The following is a 25,835-nucleotide window of genomic DNA, read 5'->3' as shown; positions in this document are numbered from 1 at the left end:
ATGATGATCTGTTTTCCAATCAGCAGATATATAAAGTGTGTATTATGGTTTTGTTTTTATTATATAATGCAGAAGTTATTAGAAATGGGGGAGGGAGTCATAAGGCATTACTTCTATGACACAGTTAGAATATCTGAAGGCTTGAAACAAGGTTGAAGGGGGAAAAATGCTAAAGTGTTAACAGAACAGAGTGAGATATGGAAGAATAAGAGCCAATGCCCATGTAATTTAAATATTCATTATCATTATGGGAACACTGAACGCCCTGGGAAACAAGAAATTTGTGTTCACAATTTAGGAATAGCTAGTGAATGTCACAGGACAAGGTGGTCTTCACCAGGAAGGAAGGAAAGCTTTCAAATATAAGTGAGACATCCGAAAGACACATCAGGAAAGGCCCAGATGATGCTCAGGGTGAGTCCAGCTTAAGCTGAGCCAACCTGTCACAGCTGTGATTCAAACTGAGACTAGGCGGATGCACTGAAACTTTAGCAAAGACAATCTCCTGGACAGTCTTCGGACCAATGCTTTGGCAAGGTCCCATACGGTCACTGAAGTTATTGCTTTACAATAGCTTCTGTGTAAGTGCAAGATCCTAATTAACTGCTTAATTAATTGTAGCCTGTAGAAACCTGCTTAGAACAACACCATCTGTGCGACAAGGTCAAGGAATGAGGACGCATTCAGCACAATTACTGAGTGAGGTGTCTTGAATGAAATCCAGAAATCCCAGTCTGGGACAATTACTATTTAAATTAGTTCAAAGGCCCACATGTCTCTGGACACCAAATCCCATTTCCTGGGTTATCACACCTGGGAGGGTTTGGAAGCTACTCTGTCTGCCACTATCAGCCCAAGGATCACCTTCAGCTTTTGTAGCATGCCCTTGCCATAGCGAAGGGAAGTGCTGGGAGCAGTTACTAGGCTCTGAACCATGGACAGGGAATTATCCACCAACCTTTGGTCCCCATTGTGAAGAGAGGACATGATTCCTTCCAGAGATCCCCCATCAGATGACTGAGCAACAAAAAGTCCAAAACCCAGCCAGAAGTGGCTCCCTGAACAGGCCTGGGAAGAAAAGATTTGGTCTTTCCTGTTCCCAGCATCACATTTCTACACCCCTTGCTAGAGACAGCAGCTGTAAGGAGAGGTGCCTCATGGTGATACACCTCATGATGCTGGGATGGACACTAACATCCATTGGCCATCTTTGGGACTGGGGCCTGGGAATTCTGGGTAACAGCTGGTTTGAACTGCATCCTTTCTCCTGGACTTCATGATGGCAAAGTACTCACTCCTAGGAAGGCAAGATGAGGAACGTGGTCGAGCAGGGATTGCCAATTCCATCTCTCTGGCTCAATGCTGTGACCTCTCTTCTTTTATCCCTGACATCCCTCACTCTCTTGGAGGAAGCTGAGTCCCTCTGTGAACATGCAGGGACTTGTGTTCACCCAAGCAACCATGGAAATAATACAAGAAATTCCAAGATGTGGAAATGTCATTCATAACTCATTGCTCATCGTGCCCCATAATGAGTGTATTTTAATACTAAACTGGCACGGGGGAAGGGAGAAGAAAGATTTTCACAATATGAAGAAGTTGGTGTTTTTCCCCCCCAAGCACATAAAATACTACATTAGTTTTATTACCAACAGTACATTAAGATCATGTGTCTTGATAGGTGCATTTTAATGTCCTGCCTACCTCTGTGGATACAGCTGGAGGCAAAGCATCCAGCAAATGTTATTGTTTAGATTAGGAAACAGTGTTTGGGAACAATGCAATAATATTAGATAATTAACTAATCTTTCACTTCTTAGAGAAAGATTTCAACCCCTTTAGGCACAAATGAAACAAGGGCTGGAAACAGGGTACCAAAGAGACTGGTAAGAGGTAGGGTAAAGACTGTTACAGATGGAGGCCAGAGCTATTGAAGGAAGAGAGTACCTGTACATCTGTACACCCCTGGCAGCCCAAATTTCTAGTGGCTGCCTCAGGGAAGCTGTTCCTGCTGGGCTCAACATTTTGTCCAGAGTCATGGGAACAAAGTGCAATCTCTCCATCTACTTTAATGGGACAGGGATTGTTTTTGTTGGTCTTGTTGGCTCTCAAGCCTTTTGGCTGGCACAGAGCTTAACTTCACAGAGGTCCCCTTGGACACTGCCACTAGCAACAGAAATCTGTCTTTTACTATGCTGCCTTCCAGAGTCCAATGATATGACTTCTTTATCTGTTTTAGTTTTCACTTCAAGAAACCCTTGCACTCAGTGGGAAAGTCTGTAGGCTCACTGCTGGGACAGCCATAGCAACCATTTGCCCCGGAGGAAAACCTCAGCACATAACCACTGGGGACGTGCGTGCTGCTCAGGCACAACAGCTGAGAACGGAGAGTCTTCTCCCTTCCTGTCTCAGATGTTGTATCAGTTTATACAACAGCTGTGTTCCTTTCCCGGGTTCTGCCTTGCAGTGGGTTCTGAGACTCATCTATTTTGATACAACGGATAATCCAGTATTTATTTTAGGCTGAAGAGCATAGTCATTACTCATGAAAATGCAGTGTCCAGTTTTAGATACAAACTGCACATCTGCAGGTAGGTCCTAGTCCCTTCCTTTTCAGCTGGTTCTTGTAGTTCATCCCAAAATAAAGATATAAAAACTTTATTTCTTTTCTGCTGCTGGGAAGTCAGTCAACTGAATGAGGAGTTACAATTGTCTGGCAGGCATCTTTGGGTGCCTAGATCACTAGACTCAAGTCTTCACTTCGAGGTGTTTTTCTGCAGCCCATTTGAAAGAGATATGGAGATTGCAATCAGAACTGATCAATTCACTTTGCTGTACATCCAAACAAAGTAGTAATTCAGCAGCCCTCACCAGAACAGCTGCTGAGAGATAGCAAGCTGTATATTCAAGATTAGAATATAGCCCTGGGTCTCTGGTACATGATGTTGATCTCTGAGAAGAAGAAAAGAAATACCTGAGTATTCTGCAGACTGATAAAAGGTTAACCTTAAGTCTTTGCTGTTGAAAACATCCATTCATTTACTGCTGCATACATGAAACTTCAGATGTGCGTGCCTCCTTTCATTTGTTTTTGTTTTGGAAAAGGGTGCTGTCACCATGCAAGACGAAATAAAGGTCTATTATATAAACAGTACCCAAGGAACTAGTCTAGACACAGACTCTGTTCTCCTTGCCACAAGAGAATTCAAGGGAGATCATTTACCACCTTGGATGTGAGGAGCTTCATCACGTCACCAGGCTTCTGAAGCAGCCACTGAAGCAGCACCCAAAGCTTTTTGGCTTTTCTGACAACTGAAGCAGACATTGGGATGGCCAGAACGGAGGGACCGTGCTCCATTCCCAGATCTGCAATAGGGCTCTTCTTTTCTCATGCCTCTTTCAGCAGGGTGACCTACTAGGGAGGTGCAAAATCATGTGCCCTGTTTTTGCCCTTGGACTGGGAGCATGCTCCTTCTGCGTCCTCTCCTGGAATATAATCCATCACAGAATCACAGAATTGTATAGGTTGGAAAAGACCTTTAAGATCATCGAGTCCAACCGTAAACCTAACACTGCCAAAACCACCACTACACCATGTCCCTAAGCACCTCATCCAAACGTCCTTTAAATACCTCCAGGGATGGTGACTCAACCACTTCCCTGGGCAGCCTGTTCCAAGGCTTGATAACCCTCTCGGTGAAGAAAAATTTCCTAATATCCAGTCTAAACCTCCCCTGGCGCAACTTGAGGCCATTTCCTCTCATCCTATCACTTGTTACCTGGGAGAAGAGACCGACCCCCACCTCTCTACAACCTCCTTTCAGGTAGTTGTAGAGAGCCATAAGGTCTCCCCTCAGCCTCCTTTTCTCCAGACTAAACAACCCCAGTTCCCTCAGCCGCTCCTCATCAGACTTCTGCTCCAGACCCTTCACCAGCTTCATTGCCCTTCTCTGGACACACTCCAGCACCTCAATGTCCTCTTGGAGTGAGGGGCCCAAAACTGAATACATCCTGGACACTCTACCGTTGCAGATGTGAAAAATCAAGTATTTAGCTGGGACACGTGAGGATTACTAATAAAAGCCCCTCCATGTCCCTGCTAACAATTCTAACTTCATGTCCCTGCTAACAAAATGTGTTCTTGCTGTCTAAGGTAAAAAACACCCAAAAACCACTGCCTAAGACTAAAAAGTTGTTCAAACTTAGTGAGAATCGCCTAAACGTCACGGGGCCTGAACCCCCTGATCAATTGCTGTGGAAGATTTACTACCCTACTCTTGAGATGCCTACACCAGACAGGCCTCTGAATGATTCTGTGAATACTACAGACACACCAGGCTTAGTGGCAGGCATGCAAGTAAGCTGTTGAAGATGCATTATTCTGCACTGAAACAATCCTCGCTGTCTCGTAAGCCTGTGAAATAATGAGCCAATAGATGAGCAACAAAAAGTAACAGCAGGATGAAAAGAGGATGCCAGGAGGGAATAATGTTTTATACCCTTGGAGCACGACTATATTGATACATCTCTGGGCTCTGGCTGGCTAAGCATAATGTGCAAGGCATAAGTGTCTGGCAGAGAACAATCCCTGTACAAAGTTTGCCATTGTGCAGGATGCTCTTGCTAATAAAAGAGACCCCTCATCTCCTCAAACATTTCGAGTTGGTCTCTCTTCTGTCCCAAAACTTGCTTGTAATTAAGCACCTGCATAATGAATTAAACTCTCCAGGGAACGTTATTTGCGAGCTACCTTTCCAATTACTTAAAATTAGCTTAAGGGCTAAAGCAATCAGGCCATTCATTAATCTAATCCCTTTTTGTAGCTGTAGTTTGTGACTTGGAAATGTGACCACAAGATCAAAAGGACAAAGAGGAATGAAGAGGAAATTATACAAGACACTTATAAAGTTCCCTGGCCCAAGACCTCACCCACAGCGCATTGAAATCAGCAGCTGTTGATACACAATGCACTCTAAATGGCCATTTTCTTGTGTGCACAAACACCTCTCTTCTCAGGAGACGTCTACCCCAAAGGGGAAAGTTGGCAGGAGCGAAGTCTACCCACACTCAAACCACTGGCTGGGAGCCAGCTCCCACCTGGAAAGCAGAGAATTAGAGGTTCTGGTAGTTAATAAACCCCATTTTAGAGTGTCTATCATGGTCTGAGGCAGACCCTAGGGATCAAAGGGCCATGAGACATGCTCTGCCACTCTGTCCAGGATGAGGCTTTCCCTCTCCTCTCAAAGGAGCAGAAGTTGCAAACCTTGAATGTACTGAACCACGTGACGAGCTTTTTGCAAAGCCAAGGGATGTCACCCAAATGTCCCTAATCAGGGGCCAGGGACATCCATTTCAGAGCTGCTCTTCCAAGAACAAGAGACCCAGCACTCTCACACAGCAACATATGTTCCTGGCTATCTCAGCAGGTAGTTTCTCTCTGTATCACAGTTGAGAACAGCAGCCATGTTATTTTACGCTGGCACAGGCTGTGCTGTTCAGTATTCACTACCATCCTCTGCCCGGCAAATCTGCCATCTGCCTGATGGGAGCAAGGGGAGGAGCGTGGACCGGCAGCCAGCAGTGACTTTCTGCAGACCAGCCCTTGTGAATACAGCTTTGTCTGTGCCCTGGCCATGCACGTGCTCTGCACACCCCGTGGCTCTGCTGGTCGGGGGCACTACCCTCCGAGCATTTGCCTTTCACTCTGAGCCTGCACAGAGACACTCAGTGTGGAGGGAAAGCTCCAGCCCCACACAAAGCTGTCCTAGTTAGGACAGAGATTACCATACCAACCTATTTAGTGCCCATAGCTGCAACCACCTGTCTCATGAACATGCTGATGTGTGAGCCACAGTGGCAGAGAAAGCCCCTTGCAGTATTCATGCAATCTTACATTTAATCCTTCTTAACAGGGGAAATCTTTTAACCTGCCTTTCTTCAAGCAAGACCTACCTGGAGGAGTAAGCTGGCCCTACCCAAGCTATCGCATCCCATGCCACGCTCCTAAATTAACTCTGCTCATCACAGCCTGTCTCCCACCCTCAGTTTCCCCATCCAACACAGCATATTTCCTGCTCCTTGATGCCCTTTACTCCTCCTCAGAAAGGCTGAGGGATCCTCACTCTTGGGGCAGACTGGGTCCCTGAGCCCAGGTACTGGAGGGATCCACATTGCACAGAGGTGTGTGTGGATAGATATATATGTGGCGGGGGAGAGAGAGATTCTCACTAGTGGACCTCCATAGTGCTCAGACAGAGAGAGGAGCAGGATGAGGCTGCTGGTGATGTCTGCATTTGTTGAGTGCTCTGAGTGTCTTTCTGTGATCTGTGTGGCCAGCCACGTACGTATGTAAATACACGCTATACACGGTGTATATGTGTGCTCCACGTGTGTGTGCGTGCCGGGAGTGCATCTTCAGCCTTGCTGCTGGTTGGACCTGCAGGCATGGAGCAGCAGCAGCTTCGCCCCTCTTGGGCTGCTGGATCTGGCATGACATATTTTCCTCTAACAGACTCTACCTCTGTGTCTAACGAACATGCACGGTCAGCAGTTCACTGGGCTTGTGTCTGTTGCTCACGGACCAGCTCGTGCTGCTCAGCCCGGGGAGACCAGTGTGCACGGCACTGCTCCCTCCCCCAGGGGCAGACCCACCTCCAGGTTAGTATCAGTCCTGCCTACAGACGTGCAAGGGCAGGATGCCTGCATCACATGCAGGCAGCCCCTGCCCCAACCCCCTGAGTGGACAAGGTAGACAAGGGGTGAAAGCCATCAGCTAAAAGTGATCAGCACAGGCCATGCTCCTCAGACATAGGCTCGAGTATAGATGCAACTCAAAGCACAAGATAGGTATGTCTGAAGAGCCATATGCAAGGACAAGACAGCTGTCTTGTGGTAGCTAGAATTATGGTGTCATTCAATGATCTTAAAGTGCTTATCCTTGCAAGCACTGTGTTTTAACAGGAGTGCACACATACGCACTCATACAGAGAGACAGTTTGCAAGCGGAGCTGTGCAAGCAGTTTGCAAGCAATGTTCACCCCACATTTCCTCATATAAAACCTTGTCTTCAATGGTTTCAATCTCTTGCCAAACCTCAGGCCTGAAATCTAACATGCCAGTCCTCCACAGCTATTCCTGTGTTATGAATGTGGCTGGAAGAACTCAGCTCTTTCTTCAGGTGATCACTGAGGAAAAGTCCCAGAGCATACAGCTCGTCCCAGCAAGAAGTTAAGCCCCATGACACAAGGTCTGAGAGCCATAGGCACCTAGAGGTAAAGTCATGTAAGCATGGACTGCCCCATCATCGGTCAGGCGACCTGACCCTCTGTGTGACTCCCTGGCTCAGTCCCGTCCTCGGTAAGACAGAGTTGGCGAGGCCAGATCTTCCACACAGAAGTGAGCAGAGAGGGGGTGATTTCCAGCAGCTGAAGAGTTGGCATGTCAAGAAATAATAAATATTAACTAAAAACTGAATCTGTATTCATCAGCTATTAAGATTGAAACAGGCTTAGAGAAACGCGCAAGTCATGGTGTCTGCCATCTACCTTGCAACTGGGACACAGCATGGTGAGCAGTGGACCTCCCAGGGCCAAGGCTCTCCTGCAAGGACAGCAGCCATACAGTCAGCCCTTGGCCACCCCATCAAGACACTGGCACAGAGCTCTGCTGGGACGATTTCTGCCACAAAACTCCTTAGCAGTTCCATGTGAGGAGGAACTCATTTTGACTTATTCTGACTCCTTCCTGACACAAGAGGGTTTAATCGTCCAGAGGTTTTATTCATAACCTTTTACAGCTCAAAGACTACAAAACTTCATCAGAAGGCTGCCTGCATGTGCCTGCACTCACATGCACACACAGAAGCCAGACAAAGAATGCAGAGATTTGCTTTTTGAGTGATCAGCACAGAGCTCAAAGCTTTGCATGACCAACAGCAGAGACAGGGCTAGGCAGCTCCAGAACACACCCCGTACCATACATCCAAGCTGTGTGACCCCAAGCAACAGCCCAGCTTCAACTCGGGGATTGTGTTATTTGGTATCCTGGTCCAAGACACCAAAAAAAGGACTTTTTCCCTGTTATATTTAAGGAGGTTAAAGCTCATCTTCTTTTGGCAGTCAGCTCTTTTGTACAAGAGCTACTTAGTCCAAGAAAAGATGCAGTGCTGAAAAATCAACTTCTCTTGAAAACGCAAAAGCCTGCTGTCTGCTTTGCTAGCATTGCTTCAGCAATGCTGACCATCACGTCCTGCAAGTATACAGCTTGGCCTGTTACTGCACATATAACAAGTAAAGAAAAATACTGCAGGTTTGTGTTTTTGCCTGTGCCTTTTCATCTCAGATACAAGGGGATGCAGCATCACCAGTACCAACATATGCTCATTCAACCTCTTTATAATCTATTATATTCTGTTTTCTGATGGAGAAAAGTGGGGCAGAGAGGAAAAAAAACCTGGGTGGGCTCATAGAGCATGGAAAGGTCTTACCAGCACCGCCAGCCAGTTTGGCGGAGCGTGGCACATCACACCACTGTCCTGTCTCATGGTTTTCCCCGTTGAGATGGGGACTATGAGCCACATTTCTAATGAATAAACAACAGATAACACTTGGCTGTTATTTCCCTGTCCTTTTCAGCAGTGGCTAGATGTCAAAATCTGATGCAGAAAAGCAAAGAAAGTGAAATCCATTCATGTGTGCTGAGCATCTAATCTCTAGTCTCTGATAAAGGTTAGGTTCCTACTGTCTTCTCCCTCCCAGTGGGGACACAAACATTATTTTTTTCTTCTCGCCGGTGACCACTGAAACATGTCAAAATACAGTTTTTTCAAAGCCTCTATCTCTGAAAACTAGATAGAAAGTAACCAAATGGTTCAGAAGTTATCATGAAGAAAGACAAGCTAGTCCTTTGCCTGATCACGTATGCCTTGTGTCCGTATGAAAACTGGAGAAAATCCTTTTACCCAGTGCACAGTCCCTACTTTTCTTTAAAGACAATCCAAGCGTTGATATTTGGAGCTGTGCTCACTCAAGCAATCCATGGGCTGGGGAAATAATTACAGAGGAGTGCATGGCTCATGTACATCCCTCAATCACCATGTGAGGGAGGTAGTTACGGCGCGGAGCAAGCGCAGCAGACGGGAAGCGATTGCACCGTGCGCTTGGATTGCAGTCTCTTGCCTGGCAGGTCTCACGTGCTGCCAGGGAGGAGAGCGGGTTTGGAGGCTACTTGAGCACCTAAGCATACCGGGAAGTGTCCAGTGGGATTTTTCAGTGATTTTTCAGTGGCATAGATTTTTCTATGCCAGCCTGACACAGCTCCACGGAGGCTGCACAGAAGCTGGATAGAGGTGTTGTACGTACTCTTGTTTCTGTCTGGCCTGCTGGCATCTCTCGGATGCTTTGGTGGAGACTTACCGGGGGGTGAAGGGCTCCACATGACCACCCACATCCCACAAGAGAGCAGGTACAAAGTGAAGCTCATTCACACCAGCACAGACTTAGGTCTCTGATAATGAATTTCTTTTTACAGGAGGGAAAGAAATGTGTGCCACGGTATTGCTCTCTTTCCTAAAAATAAATGCAGGGAGAAAAAGAGGATTCAGACAAAAAGACCTTGCAGGATTATCAACCCCCACCAAGCAGAAATCCTGACAGGCCCCGATAAATCATCTGATAGGTTTAATGGTAAACTTGACAAGACAAAAAGATTTCTTTTTAACTTTTCTCTGACTTATGAAGCTTCAGACTTGCCTACAATCTACAAAGCTAAAAACTTCTGTAAAAATGAAAACTGAGGTACCTGCATGACTCCAGGGGGTGGAGATTTACAAAAAAATAAACATAATGAGGTTTTTTTTGATCAGACGCTGTTTGTGGAGGAGAGTTTCATGGTGAAAGGCATACGACATTTACATTTTCCTCTGCAAAGGCTTCCCTGCAAACTGCACAAAAACCCCTCTGACTGAGCCCTTCAGACTCAGCTATAAGCTGTTAGGAAAGCAGCTAATCCAAAAAATTGCCGTTGGAAAAACTCACATGCCTCATTTGCAGAAAAGTGGAAAATTAGCCAATAAACACTGTCTGCTGTTAAAAATCAGAGTACTCAGAGACGTTATCCCTCTTGAGAGGTTACCCTAAAGCACTGGCCTCTGGACAGGTCACCTGAATGTCTCACGTGCGCAAAGCCCCTGTAGCTTCGCTGTGACAGCTCGGGCGAGACGGGGACCTGGACACCACTTAGCATGACACCAGCGTGACCAGGACACCTTGTGCCTGTGAGGCAATGGGAGTCACAGCCCGATCTCGTGGTCCGAAGAAGCAAGCATGATGGAAGACAGGATACATGGGAAGAAAATGGTCTGGTCCTGACAGCGATTTACTGGTAGCTGAGAGACAGAGCAGAACTTAGCAGCCACAAGCAGTGGGTGAAAGTCTCTTGTGGGAAGGAAAACACAGATCAAAACAGAAGCAAGTAAATGAGCAAGTATACAACACAGTGATGGCCTCAGGCTCTCTGTTTTACTGAGGGAAGATGAAAAGCAGCGACTCTCGGCGCTGCTTGGGATAGGAAGATCACCAGGTGATGCCCTACTCGTGAAAAGCAGATATCCCAATGGAAAGGAACTGCTTTTGCTTTCATAGAGCGCATTTCTGAATCCACTGCTCCTCCCTGCTGTCTCAGCTAAACGTGATGCACATCTTCGTTTCCACCATGCAGGCAGACCCTGCACAGCTGCGTTGTTCGATACAGATGGCCTCCAAGAAGCCCTAAGTCAGCAGCAGATTGGCAAGAACCTTGGTGCAAAAACTAAGTCCCACACAGAGCAGAAATGGTCCCTGCAAGGAAGGACATTGCTTTTATGGAGCACAGGGAAAAATAATCTTCCTATTTGTAAAGAGCATCTCTGAAACCTTACAACATTGATCCTTGCATAATTCTTTTGCACCATGACATAGACATATACGGCATAAATGTACTGCCAGGTGCTGCAGGAATAAACTGAGAGCACCTGTCCCTTTGGACTGAGCTGCACTGCAAATGTATCTTCTGCAAATCAGGCCTTCATCTGTAAATGTATTGCACACCTAAAGGAGACCAGGTTTTTAAAGAAAGTTCACCACAAGTGCTAAACTCTGGCACAAAGAATTCATCCACCACCTTTGAAGTTCCTACATGTTACAATTTTTTCCCAGACTGGGCCTTTTTAGTAGAGCTACCCGGGAGACTTTTGAAAACATGAAATTTTCAAGAGCTCAAGCAACTGCAAAAAAGGTTTGAATTCAAGTGCCAAGTTTTGATCTTTAGTTATAGTTCTGACTTTTGACAAAGGACGGGGAATGTTAGACTACCCTTTTGTATTACAAGAGATCTCAAATGTTATTCAGAAGTTTAAGTTAAAAGACCTATATAAATAGAAATCACATACTAATAGGACATAATGTTTTACTATCTCACATATAAAACATCATTCTGAATGGTTTATGCTCCATAAGCATAAGTATGAACTGATACCACTGTCAGTATTAGCTTAGCTAGCTGCAGGATTTTGGTTTTTATACCAGCTATTATAGCCAGTTCTCAGCCATAGAAGGTTTTGGCCTTAATTTGAGCTTAATTTTTCCCCTGGAAAATGCCAATTTGTTGGATGTGGGGTTTTGCAGAAGTGCCAGTTTCAGTGAAGGCTGGTGGTTTCTCAGGGCCATGACGGACCTGCTGGAGGGGAAGGCAGGCAGCGAAGGTGCCTGCCTGGGAACTCGGGGAGCGGACAGACTGACGTGCCTGTGCTGGACTGGGACGAGCAGGGACTTGAACATCTTTCTGCGAGAGATTTGGGAAAGGAGTTCTCAGCTGATTCAGCTGTAGGAGGGAGCTAAGAGGAGAGATGGGAGGAAAGGAGCATGCAGGGGTGGTGTTATTATTATTACCATTTTTTAGTGGGGAGAGAAGAAAAAATTTCTACTTCCAATGCGAAAACAAAAAGCAGAAGTCAAAACTCCTCAGAAGCACAGTCCTTCCTCTGGCTGGATTTAGCCACAGCTTGCCTTGGTGAATCCAAGGGGTCAATTAACACAGATTAATTTACTGCCTCTCGGCCCCATCAAAGCAAAGCACCTGCCTGACCTTTCTTGCTGACAGCTCCTAGTTTTAGGCAGTCACATTCAGCAGTTCCCCATCGTTGTGCTAAACCAAACCAACACCCAAGTTTCCATTTTCCAGGGCCTAAATCCTTCAGCACAGTATCTTTCGCTGCCTTTCTGTGAACTTTTCCACCTTCCTTATGCTGCTGTCAAGGTAGTAGGGTCTTATGGATTCATGCCGGCCCCTGGGATCAGTTCACAGCTATTGTGGATGCCCTGTCCTTCGTACACTGGCTCTCGGCACGTTTAGCTTCTCAGGCTTACTGCTTTTCAGTACTTAATTATGTTGTTTATTTTGCATTTGTTGGACTGTGCTGTGCTGTCATTGCTTAGATAAAACTAGCCAGCAATCCCCAGGCCTCCTGAAGGAACGCTACTGCAGGAAATTAATGAATGCACTCTTTTCCCCAGCCCAGAACAAACACACTGCTAATAGTGACAAACTCTCAACCCTTCCTTGGCTGCAGCCTTGGTGAAAAATCCTGCCTAGTCCATGCATATGAAGAGATGTGGCCATTGAAACTGCTGACGAATAGCTCTGCCTGAAGGACCAAACAGCAGGATACTAAAGCACGTGCGGATCCCACCCGATGCTTTACTTTTTGCTGTCATCATCATCAGGCAAATCCCTTGACCCAAACTGGAGAAATCAATAGCACTCAAACAAGGAAACTTGTTATTTTCCACTGGACAAACTTTAATTGTCTCAGAGGCTTCCAAGTTCAATGACAGACACTTCATTTAAAGCAAAAAATAGTAGTGCTGTGTCTCTTTCTTTGATATTGTAGACTAGGATTCTTCAGATCTGCAGTGCCTGCTCTGTCTTGACAAATACCCAGCGCTGGTAGATGTTTAGAGCAGGCAAATCAGAAAGACAGGCGAGAGGGTGAATGATTTTGGTGCTGTGGAGTACAGACTGTAGTTTGCGATAGGCATTGCTACCACCAGCAGATAGAAATATAAGCGAACGTTTCCTTGCAGTCACTGATGAGACTTCCAGCGTGACTCCTTTTCTGTCACGTTACATTATCTGCCATGCTGGGAAACTCAATAATTACTCTGCAGGCACTTATGAAGACATACTTGTCGAAACAAATGATGGGGCATGAGGTGATTGTTAGGCACAGGCTGGAAACCAGCTGCCCGTCTCATGAAGGAAACAAACCAGAACACTGTCACTCCTCTGGTAAAAAATATTTCCATATTAAAATTGGACAAGAAGAACAGACTGAGCAATTTTTCAGGGGGAAAGGAAACGGTTCCTGGAAAGCAAATTCGCTTCTGCAGAACAGACATTATTTTTCTGCTCTTGGAAGGATTTTACCTGGTTTGCTTTTCCAGATGATCAGCTTGGGAACCAATAGATCAGTTTTCCCAATGGGAAATCCACATGTTTGAGATAGCAAGGGTGTTTTCCACTCAAAAGTCATGTCCACAGAAAATCCCTACCTGGACACTGTATAACCTGACATGGAACCTGACCATTGCCAACTAAAACGTAAAATATTTTGTAGACTCCTCCCTCAGTAAAATACCTCACAAGACAACCACCACTATCACAGAGACATATCAAGGTGTCTAAACACACTACCCTGTTTAACCACCTCCCACTACCCTGGACAATGTCTTGCCCACATGTCTTGTCTCACCAATGTCTTGGTGAACTTTCCTTGCTGGTGTGGGGTGATGGCTACTCCGTGGATGCAAAACTGAATTAGCAGGAGACGTTTTAAGATTACCTCATGAGACAGGTAAAAGGCAGCAATTCCCAATGGCCAGAAGCAGCAGAGCATGGAGAACACAGTGAGGCCAAGATGATCTCTTGGTGGCATCATCAGGAAATTGTCTTCGCTTTCGGTGTCACTTGAGTAATCGCTCTGGAATAGCAAGGGAGAGAGAAATGTAGAGGTGCTGGTTAATGGTATCATTATTTCTCCTCTGTCGTGGGCCAAGGCTGTGATCATCTGCCCATAAACTCTCCCCAGTCACGCCAGGGCAATTCCTCAACATCAAGACAGGCCTCCAGCACTCATGGTGGAAGGCTTCTGGTGACCCACCCTGGGGTCTCTACCATGCAGGGGTCTCTAGACAGGGCCAGCTCTGGGGGCAGTTGTACCCCACTCATCAGGGCCCTTGCACCCATTCTGCCCTGCTGTGGCTCCACAGCGACGGGACCACAGGAGTTAGCCTGCCCTCCTGCAGCGTCCACAGCAGTCGGTGGCATCCTTCAGGACTTCAGGATTGGGACTGTGGCCGTGGCACATCTCCCTCCCTGCCCTGCTGAAAGGCTCACTGGGGCACTAACCCCCTGTTTTAGCAGCACCCTGAAGGGAGGCTGAGAGACCCGAACCCTTACGTCTGCACCAAAATCAAACAGGAGAGAAGTGGGAGCACAGCTCAGAGGCAGGGTTATCTCTGCATGTTGCGGGCTGGGACTGTGGCTGCCCTGTCAGCACCAATGCCTGGGGAAGCCACCCCAGCCAGCGTCACGAAGTCAGCCCTGTGTTTCTCTCCTACTGCATGCACAGCACTGGCTAGCAGGTGTCCTCCTTATGAACACCAGGGGAATCTCCATTCCCCAACTATGTCACAGCCTCCATCACTATTGCATGAACTTGAAAGCAAGACACGAGAAATGACAAGAGATTTTGGAAATCACTGCAGGGAGCTGAAAAGGGCACATTTTACATGTTCATCTTTCATGACCGAAAGAAAGCAACTCTCTAGCCAGATGAACCAGGGTGAACCCGGGTGAGTTGGCACTTTGGAAACGTAATGCCACATATCTAATGCAGAAGGAGCTGTAAGCATTGGTTGCTCTGCATCTCCCAACTCAAAAGCCAGTCTTCTGGAAGGTCACTGCTCAGGTGGCCAGGAGAATGTCAGCCAGACATTATGTCAGCCAGACATTACCCTATAGGGACAAGGTGACAAATGTGGTGCAAACCTAAGCATAAGGAACCAAGGTAGCAAAAGCTGAAAGAGAAAAAGGCATGAGTTGCTCCAGCAGCAATGGGATGCTGCCAGATTTACAGTGTGTAGGCAGAAGCACCTGCCCAGGCACGTTTCTTAGATGCCGCATGGTCACGCTGCAGCATCCCTGACCTAGCAAAAGTTTCTTTCACGGTGATTACTAGGACTGGTCCACAGGGACCTGACTGCCCCACTGCTGAGCGAGTACAATTCTCCAGCAGAGCAGGAGCGGAAGAGAGCCTGCTCTCTGGTGGCTTCATCCGCGCCTGCAGGGAGTGCAACAACAGGCACTGAGATTGTGGTTATTCCAGGCTTTGGAGTTACAGCTTTGGTGCAAGAAGGGTCCTGCAAAGCTAACCATTCTCAGGGTGGTGGTGTCGCGACATCTCAGAGAGCTTCCATGCCGACTGGAGAGGTAGCTGTTAGATTGCAAGAGGATAATTGCGGAAGTTTTCTAAGTTATGCTAACATAAAAACCCTTACTGGGGAAGATTTAAGTCACTATAGGCTCATACTAATTGAACAGTAGAGTTATACTGTGAATGCCATTTTGATGGACAAAGTCCCTGTAGTACACACTGGATCAGATGACCTGACTGTCAATCACCAAGAGTGACAGAATAATTCTGATCAGAAAGTCCTGACTATGTAGTGCAGATATGAACCGGGGGGGGGGGTCATAAATCACAGAAAGAAATCCAACAGCAAAAGGTACCTCCTACGCCCTCCACCTAAACACTCATTTCTCCAAGCAAACCTTCCTCCCTAATGTTCTCTCTCTTACAACACGATACCCAGTCCTGAACTTACCGAGAGATCGTCCCTATCCAGAAACCTTTCTCACATTGGGAAGCTTTTGACAATTTGGCTACCTAGCTGGCTGTCTTCACTTGTTCCTGGTTCTGCAAGAGCTGCACCCTGACACTGGAGGAGCTGGATGTTAGGGGTGCTGAGAAGTCAGAATTACTTTCACCAATTACAGTCGCTTTGGGTTAGCAGACTAATCCTGCATAATCACTAATATTCTTGTCCACAGCACTGCTCCTTTCATGTTTAACAGTCTCTTTATAAGTTTACATAGAACTTTTCACAATTACATCATAATTTCACTAATATGATTGAAAGCTTTTAATTCCTGCAGAAGTTAGGGAATAGCATAACTAATTAATTTTCAAGGTTTGGGTGGTAAGCAAGACTGCACAGACAAACTTTTCTTTATTTAATGTTAAGCTAGATGAGTTTAAGCAATCTGAAATATCAAACTATCAGGTTTTTCTTTCTACAGGTGTACCACCAGTGCATCCTCCAACCAAATAATAAGCAATCAAAAGAGAACTTCTGCAACCATTAAAAAAAATACCTGGCAAAGAGCATCCCTTTCTTGGTTGAGATGTTCCATTCATCAGCAGAGCAAAGATCCCTAATCGTTACTCTCCTAACAACTCCCAGTTACTCCAGGCTCTTTGCTGAGGTGGTAAAGACACAATCGAGTTATCCTCTTTGAAAAGAGCTCTTCTATCCTGTCAGTCAGACAACATCGCTGTCTTCATGATGCTAGAAAAATCTTAGGATGAAACAAGGCAAAAATACATCCTGATGCAGCTGCAACCACCTAAGTGACAAGAGACAGGAGGATCACAGGGTGCCAAGGAACAGCAGCAGCAGCAGATGACAGTCTCTTCAGGATGTTGAGGAATTAACTCCTTTTCAGACATGATATCTGGTTCCAGCAGTTTCCACTGCAATTGCACAACCACTTCTAACCACAACGCACAGAGAATATTTACAGAAGGCGGCGCCTTTCCACTGCAAGTCAGGCTCTGTCTTGGAGACACATCTTTGTGCTTTAACGTGAAAGATGTAATCTCAGCAAGGTCCACAGTCCTTCCCCTTGCCAAGTGAGCTGAGCTCTCTGCAGCCCATGCAAGGTGCTGCTGTGAGAACAGATACCTGTGCAAATGGCCCCGTAGCAGAAATGACACATCTCTGAAATTACTAAGCACACAGTGGGGATTTCCTGCTTCCAATGGATCCTTTGTCACAAAAGCAGTTATTGCAATGACAACAACCCTCCTCGCCCTCGCTGACTACTGCTGCATGTCCCTCACCAACACACTTGGAGTTCAGCTGAGAAGACAGCACAGGATAAAGCAATCTCAGTCTCAGTTTATCCACAAGCCTGTTTGTGGCTGTTAGGAGGAAGAGATGACCTCAGGAGCGCAGGCAAGACTGGAGTTACCAGGAGATCAGGCCCCAGAGGACATCTCACCAGCGTATGAATTCCTGCAGAAAGTACAGTGCCCTGCCCAGATGAATGTTGGATTACAGTGAATGACAAAGAAGGCAAGCAGCTCCTTTCCTTTCCTTTCCTTTCCTTTCCTTTCCTTTCCTTTCCTTTCCTTTCCTTTCCTTTCCTTTCCTTTCCTTTCCTTTCCTTTCCTTTCCTTTCCTTTCCTTTCCTTTCCTTTCCTTTCCTTTCCTTTCCTTTCCTTCCCTTCCCTTCCCTTCCCTTCCCTTCCCTTCCCTTCCCTTCCCTTCCCTTCCCTTCCCTTCCCTTCCCTTCCCTTCCCTTCCCTTCCCACCCTGCAGGAAAAGGACCTGAAGACGATGACCTGTTTCCCCAGAGGACTAGATGACACTATCGGAGGGAAGGCTTTCGCTGGGTGAACCAGCTGAGATGCCCCCACACAAGCTCTTCAACTCTGTCTTATTTACGCATGTTTTTCACTGGTGCACATCTCTGCAGCCCTAAAACGGATTAGGCACAACCGATGTGGGCAGGATATAAACTGGACTTCTGCAGAAACTGTGGATGTGACAAAAGATGAAGAGGAGAAATGAACTTTGTTGGGTTAAGGGAGGTGTCTACTTCCCAGACACGGAGTGCATGGGATTTCGCAGCACCTGAAATTTGGATGCTAGGCAATCCAACAGGGAACCTTGACCTCTGTATTCAAGGGGACTGCTTCTGACACTTCCCAAATGACCTGTGCAAGAAGTCAGCCTTGAACATAACCACAAACATGGCCACCCTGGAGACTGATAGAATGAAGCTGAAACTTCAATGAATTTTAGTCCGTGAAATTCAACCAGCTGCTTCAGTTGATCGTAATGCTTCCTCAGCAAATGAGCGCAGAAGGGAGGGGAGAGAGAAGAGGATATTTAAGATGGGATACTGAATCATGTAGACACCCCGTTCCTGAAAGGACCATGGCTTGGGAGCAGGAATCACCTGGCACAAGAGCAAGGCTGGCTGTACACAGATCTGAATGTGGGGTGTGCACTTTGAACTGTGTTTCACAAGGCAGCAATCCCGAGAAGGACCACTAGACCAGAGTGTTCAGTCAAGAGCAAGCTGAAAATAAACCTCTGTGATGCACCACAGGAGGAACAAACGTGATCCATGGAGAGCGAAGGAACAGTACAGTACTACAGACACGTACATAATGGGTCCAGTTCTGGTACCACCATTTCCCAAGTATGTTGGAGAAATCAGGAATCAGAAGGCAGGTACATGCGTCATGCCGCAGAAAATCATCTACACAGGAAGAAAGTAAGAAGCCAACTTCACTTGTAAGATAAATTTAAGATGCAATTTCATCACAGTCTGTAAGTGCCTGCATGAGTAGGTGATTTCTGATCAGAGACAGCTCTTTCATTTGGCATAAAAGCAGAAGAAACCCGTGACTGAAAGGAGAACAGATGAAGAGCGGACACAAGGTGCAGATTTTTAACAGAGATGGTGATGAACACCTTTCTGCAGTTGTACTGGATTTTCTATTACATGAAGCCCTTTCTTAAATTGAGGCTAGCTATCCCTGAAAGCTATGTGCTTTACCTCAACCGAGATATTATGATTGAACAGCGGCTCTGCAGATAACCTGCCATGGGCTGCCTGCGGCATACCGGAGGCTGGACTTGATGGTCACTTAGTCCCTTCCAGTATTAAAATGCTAGGCACACTAGAGAAGTCAGACAACAAGGTCTGCTGTGATCCACAGCTGCCAGCAACCTTTGATGGATATTCAGGAAACAGCCCTTATTACTCCTTTTTTCCTTCAAAGCAACAATTCAGCAACACGCACACACTGCATACAAAACTAATTTCTAGTATGGCCCTGTGGGATCTGCTTCAAATCCAGATGGTCCAGTGGTCCGTTTTTGACAAAGACCAACACATGATGCAACTGTAAGATAATATGTGCTCTGTTTCCCTCCACACAATGCCTGTTTCAATAATGCAGTTAAACATGATGCCCTATTCTGACCAGCACTCTGCATCCCTTTGCTCTTCTGCAAGCAGTCTGACTTCACCTAAATGCAGCAGACGTCAAAGGCAGCAAGCTGGATGGTAGCTCTCCCACCACGGGCTGTAGTTTATCACTGCTCTGCCTCAACACACTTACTCGTCACTGAGCAGCATCTGGCTGATGCTTACTTAAGAGATGATGTCTCTAAAACCTGTTGCCATCGTGGATTCTTTGTCCTGGTGATGTATTATTTATTTATTTTCTTTTGCCTGTTTAGTTATATCTTTTTACCATTTTGAGTTTTGCAGTTGCTCCCCTTCAATTTTAAAGGTATTTAAATGATCCATAATCCACTAACCCTGACCTGGTCCAGCCCCTCTTGTTTCCCCAACTCCCAGTCTAAATTGCCTTGTCAGTCGAGCAGCCAGCCTTGCAGAATGGGCTCACAGAGGTCTCTCCTTGCTTGGAAAGCTTTTCATATACAACCTTGCAAAACCAAAACGCATCAGGGGCAAAAAACCCTGAATGCACCTGTCCAAGCCCATTCTTCCTCCTGTCCCCCTGGATTTTGATCATCTCCCTTGTGATGTTTTCTAGACAGCCACAGCCAGTCTGCCTACAGCTCATCAGTAACTTGCATTCAACACATTGCCACTGGAAGAGGATTTCTGCAGACAGCAATAAACAGATCCATACTAAAACAGGCCAGCTGTTTTAGTCTCCTAAATCACTCTTTCTCTGGGAGACCAGTCATCACAGCCATAAAGTAAATATCCCTAATCTTTGCGTGAGTGACAGGGGTTCACAACAACCCTTTGAATTCATGGGGAAGGCACGTGTGTATCGTGGCACACTCACGCCTTTGCAGGTGGGCCAGCAGCCACCACAGAGAAGTGGCTCTCAGCAGCTTATGCTATCAGCTGTTGAGAAGGGTGAAGATGCGGTGAATGCAATGCACTTCATCAATGTTATTCTTTGTGGCATGGGGCATGACTTTAGGGCTCCCACACAGGGAGAGGAAGACCCCCCCAGTCTGCAGACACAGAGGTTCCTGCCAGGAGGAGCAGAGCAGGTGGTCCCTGCAGAGCAGATGGTCTCAACACTGCCTGTTGAGGAAGATTAGGGAGATACCCCTCTTCACTGAGCCACTTCAGCAGGAAGAGTAGCAGTACACCACTCAAGCTGGGGCAAGGGAAGGGGTGGCCCTTCACGATTGTCCTCTTTTTGCTTCAGAGCTGACACAGCTTCCTTTGTGGTGCAGTCCTCAAAGAAGTGTGCCACATCCCCATCTTCTGCAAATGACAGTGTGCAGCTCATCCAGAGCTCCTGCCACTTACAGGCTAGAGCCTAGGGACCTCACTGCATAGCATCAGTCTGAAAACTCAGGGAAGTGATGATGAGAAAGGGAATCGCTCTGGGCCCTGGCTGCTATTAACAAGATTCATAGGAGGGCACTTGGAGACTGCTGAAGGTGACTTCCCAGCCATGCTCCCTTCACCTAGGGCTGGCTAATGAAGGTTAATATCCCTTGGCAGGGCTCAGTATCTCCAGACTCCAGTGGCTTCTCCTTTAATGGAGAAAAATAAATCAAATGCAAATGAAGTGTAATCACTCTTGTAACCTGTTAATAATGTGAAGGAATCCAGGGACATAATCTGTGTCCTATGGGGTCACCAACGGCTCATTGAGCCCCATGCTCTACCTCTGACAGCAGCAGCAGGACATGACATAAACCTGGACACTTTGCAGTCCATCCCTTGTGCTCCCTCAGCACCCACAACTGTTGTGTAAGAGGTATTAGAAAGAAAAGCTTTGCCAATTCCTTTTAATATCTGTTTATGGATTCCTCATCCATGAATCTGTCTAATCCCTTTTGAACTTGCTGATCCGCCATAACCTGTGGTGACAGCAAGTCACCAAATGTTCACTACCCCGTGTGTGAACAACGATTTTCTGCTATCTGTGTTAAGCCAACCTCTTACTAGCTCCCTCAAGTGTCCCCTCTAATATTGCAGGTTCGCTGAATGGGGGGTCTGCATTCACCTCATCCTCCACCTTCATGCTCTTGTGCAACTGGCTCATACGCCCTTTGGCCACCTCCTCTACAAAATGGAGAGTCCCAACCTTTTTCACCGCTCCTTGTAAGGAGGCTGCTACTTCCACTTGATCATTTTCTTTGCCTTTTTCTATCTCCACAATGTCCTTAAGAAGTGGGGACCACAGTCACCCACCCCAATTAAGAAAGTGGATTGAACCGAGCTTTAACACAGTGGCAAAATGCTGCCAGCACTCTGTCTCGTTCTCAACACCGCTCTTTAAGATACCCAACATTTTGTTGACTTATTGGCTTGCCCTGCACACTGTTCTGTGGGACTTCACAGCACGACAATGATTTCTCCAGTCTCTTTCCTGAGTTGTAGCTCACAGTTACAGGCTCAGCCTTGAGTTCACATGGATTATATTATTTTTCCATAAATGTACTAGTTTCCATTTATTTACATTGAAATGCATCTGCCACCATTTTGCCAGTCAGTTTTGTGCCATCATTCCAGAGTTCTTCTCCACTGGCATGCCACCTGAGTACCCAAGAGAAACTAACACAATCGACAAACTTGTATGGGTCTAAGAGCCCAAATGCCTCCTTATTTCCCTGTGACCTTATCCCATGTCCCTGTGTTCTCCTAAGCATGTGCCACAGGACAAAAGAAACCAAAATGACATTCCCAGATCCACAACACTTCCCTAGGTGAGCTTGGGCAAGACATTTATTGCACCATTTTCTTCAGTTCCCCAGGTGCAGAATGGAGAAAATACTGTTTTCCCACCTCACAAGAGCGCTGCGATGCCTAGTGAATTCATTAGTGAAAACAAGGTGCAAGATCCTGAAGGGAAATGGCCATACAAGTACCTAAAGCATGCAAGACCTGCCTTGGATGTCATCTGTGCTACAGCCTCCCATGTCTGCACTAAACTGCCTCTTCGCCCATGCTGCAGAGCTCTCGGGAAGGGGAACCCCACCATGCTCAGCTCCCCAAGGGGGTGTCCGAACATGCTTTCTGGATACCTACTCCCAGGGAAGGCTGAGAACACGGCAGCTCAGGTCTTACCAGCGCAATGCAGGACCATCCAAGCCTGTGCAAGCTGGAAGCATTGAGAGAAAGCATGCATGTCGTGGGGCTCCACGTGCATAAACCGCTCCAGGGCCTTCTCTTCACATTGCAGAAGAGACACGGCCAGGAGGTGCTTGGGAACACTGAGAAGAGGGGTTAGATAGAACAGGACATGGCTTAGGATCCACCTTCTGTCTCTACACATCCAAGTGATCAGTTTCACAGCAGCATCCAGCAGTTTGTAGGGGAAAAAAAGAAGGAAGGTTTAGCTTGAAAGCACTACATTTCCTTTCTTCTTTCACTCCCCAGAACATTCTATTTATTTCGTTTTCAGAGCCTGTTTCAGACATTGCTGGGAAAAAGAAAAAGGGTTTTAAGAGAGACCTCAGATGTATTCTTTTATGCGATACATATGAATAATTCAATTTGCTGCCATCAATAGCTTGGGTTTCTCTAAATAAGCCATCTATCTAGGGGTTAGGAGGAAAACTAGCAGGAGTGTAATATGACAAATGATGTTTCTGGATAAAAGATGGCACTGCATTTACACATGAACTCTAACAGGAGGGTATTTCAGCTAGCAACTCGTGTAATATTTCACTGCCGCCACATTTGACAAGTTGTCTGTCCGTTACTTGTGGCGTAAAGAACTCATAAGATATTTATAAGCGTTCCAGAGATACCTAAATAGGCAATCATTTGATTTCAGGGATGGGCACCAAAGAGAGAAGTTTAAAGCTTTGACAGAGTGCGCAGCCTTCTGCTTTCATGCCTGGTAATTACTGGAGCAAAGCGGGGCTGTATATGCTAATGAGAGCTGTTTCAGAAATGTTTTTCCCTCCAGACAATAATGATTTTCGTAGGCAGTCTGAATAACATTACACCAGGACCTGAGAAACGCTGCTAGTGAAAAAAAAAAAAAGTTAAACACGTCCACATTGTTGCAGCAATGTGCAGGACCCCTGCTTAGGATGTCTCCTGCTCCTCTGCTACATCTCCCAGGTTCTTCAGAGTCCCCGGGCTTGGGGAGGGAAGAAGGTGCCTCCTTCTAGGCAACTTGTCAGAGACATTGCTGAGCTGGTAGATCCATCCTGAAGGGGATGACAGGTAACAGAGCAGCAACCCCTGCAGACTGGCTGGGTCAGCTCTTCAAACCAAAACCAAATACCTGTCAGTGAAAATAGCTGGGTTTTTTCAGAAACTTTCTTTTCGGCAAAGTTTTCTGCAAGAGAACAACAACCTTTCTAGTTACCAAGCGCCCAACTCTCTTCAAAAATGAAACCCTGCCAGAAACACACTGACTAGCAGTAAAGCTATTTTCTGTATGTGTCCCTGGACTCTTGCAAGTATTGCATGGAGGGGGTCACTACAAAGGGATGAGTTATATTTTTCTGCATTTCTAAGAAACTAAATACCCAGTCCTGAAAACCCCTAGGCAGGCACTCTGCAATAAGACAGGCAGTGCCAGAGAGACATGGGGGAAGAGAAACAACTCACAACCTGAGAGTTGTTCTGCCTCCCAGAAGGCATTTTACTGAGATGCCTGACTTGGGAATCCACTTGCCCTGCCCTGACACATGGAGAACAGGCGGTAGCCCTCAGGTTTCCAGAAACAACAGCTCTTCTGCACAAAGCTCCCCTCTCTGCTAATGTTTGCAAAAAGGGGCTATTTTTAGAGTTTTCTCCCAGAAAGAAGTGCCAAAGCAGATATCTTACAACAAAAAACCCTTACAAGAACTGAACCCTGATCTGCTCTTACACTATGCAGCTCCCATCCCTTGATGACCTGTGGCATGACAGTCAATGTGGCAAGATACTCAGCAACGTGCTGTGCATCCTTGATGGCGGAATCAAATCCTTCAAGGCTCTCACAGTGGGGAAGCAAAACGTTGCACCTCTGCTGTATCACCCTCTCTCACTGTGCTCCTTTCAACTTCTGCTCCCAGTCCTGGTGCTAACCCTTTCCACCCCACTTCGGGTCTATTAGTAATTTAAAAAAGGATTTACTTATTGTCAGTAACTGGTGGAAAAAAAAGCTTTCTAGTGGGCCAGACTCATGCTGTGTGATTCAGGTGCTCTCTTTCTCATTTGGACAGATAGGCAAGTTTTTATGTAGTTAACAATCTGGCATGGTTCATTCCCCTACTCAGTGACTGCTGTCCTCAAATACTTTTCTTCCATTCCTGGAGTCTCAACACGTCAAGCTATGTCTCTAACGAACTTCTGTACTAGCCAAGCCCAGGAGGCCCTCATGCATCTGGCCACATAGACACAGCATCTGTCCACATGGGAACCAGAAGAACACAACACAGCAGTCACCTTTTTTGCTGGTCTTGTGCTGTCAAATGCATCTCTCCTCTCCTCCCCATCTTTCTGCATGACCGGCTGCATCTGCAGAATTTGGACCTTTCTGGGATGGAAGTTACTCCCCATGCTGAGACCCCTTGTGCTGAGTGCAGCTGCTCAGCAGGTTGGTCATTTGGGTCTGGTTCATGGACAAGTGTGAAAATCACAGCGCTGCACTGGTTTGGCCAAGTAGCACAGCGATGGAGACTGACACTGGGCTAGAAACAGAAGCTTCTAGCAATTCTAGCAATGCACATTTCCAGGCAGGCAGGTCCTTCCCCAGACCTTGCCTCATTTTCTCCTCCTTTGCTCCATTCTCCTGCTGGAGAAGAAACCCTGATACAGAAGAGAGGAAGATGCATCGGTGTATACTTTGTGAATGTCGTCCTCTTCTGAGCACTTTGTACGTGTAGGTCAGGATAGCTGTCCATACATCTCTCTGTTTACTCTCTGTCTACTCTCTGCACAGTAACATCCCGCAGGGTTAAGTGAGGCTGGGAATCCATGGTGCCGGATGCAGTACAACACCTATTTAAGAAGGGACGCGTGTGACCTCAGGAGGCTACAGGCCAGAGAAATAGGTCAGGAAGAAGGAGGACCCAGGGAAAATGATGCACAAACTGTCACAGCATGGTACCAAAATTTGCAAAGACTCTCTCCTTTCTCCCCTTGGGATCTGAGGAGGGGAAGGATGAAGTCACTCTCCTCAGACCTTGTTTTACAGGTGGTTTTCTAGAAACAAATATTCTCTATGAAAAGCTGATCAAACTCCTACAGTACCACTTTGAAGAGACACCCAGATCGAGGGCCATGCATTGCAAAGGCAGCTTAAAAATTCCACCAAGAAAAGGGAAAAGATTTTTTGTATGAAACATTTTTTCCTTGTCCTGCTTATTTTCCCAGCCTTTTTTAGCCTATTCTCCAACAGTTGGCTAAAGAAGGTCTTCCTGGATTTGGATTGCAAAGAGGGAGACTTTTTTTTTTGCTGCCTAAATGTCAGGCCAGACGTGTCAATAACA

At 46.4% G+C, this 25,835-nt stretch overlaps 1 protein-coding gene across 1 annotated transcript in view; it reads right to left on the bottom strand.

The window, feature by feature from the left end:
* Positions 1 to 25,835, bottom strand: part of SYNDIG1 (synapse differentiation inducing 1) — an 83,097-nt gene that overhangs the window by 39,626 nt on the left and 17,636 nt on the right. The window contains exon 3 of the mRNA XM_075497466.1: positions 13,877 to 14,014. Within this exon, the coding sequence (XP_075353581.1) occupies positions 13,877 to 14,014 (138 nt within the window). The remainder of the gene's footprint in view (positions 1 to 13,876; positions 14,015 to 25,835) is intronic.

Source organism: Mycteria americana, chromosome 3 (genome assembly GCF_035582795.1).
Source record: "Mycteria americana isolate JAX WOST 10 ecotype Jacksonville Zoo and Gardens chromosome 3, USCA_MyAme_1.0, whole genome shotgun sequence".
NCBI classification, from domain to species: Eukaryota; Metazoa; Chordata; class Aves; order Ciconiiformes; family Ciconiidae; genus Mycteria; species Mycteria americana.
Note: the sequence above shows the minus strand (reverse complement) of the source record. Positions and strands in the feature narration are given on the sequence as shown.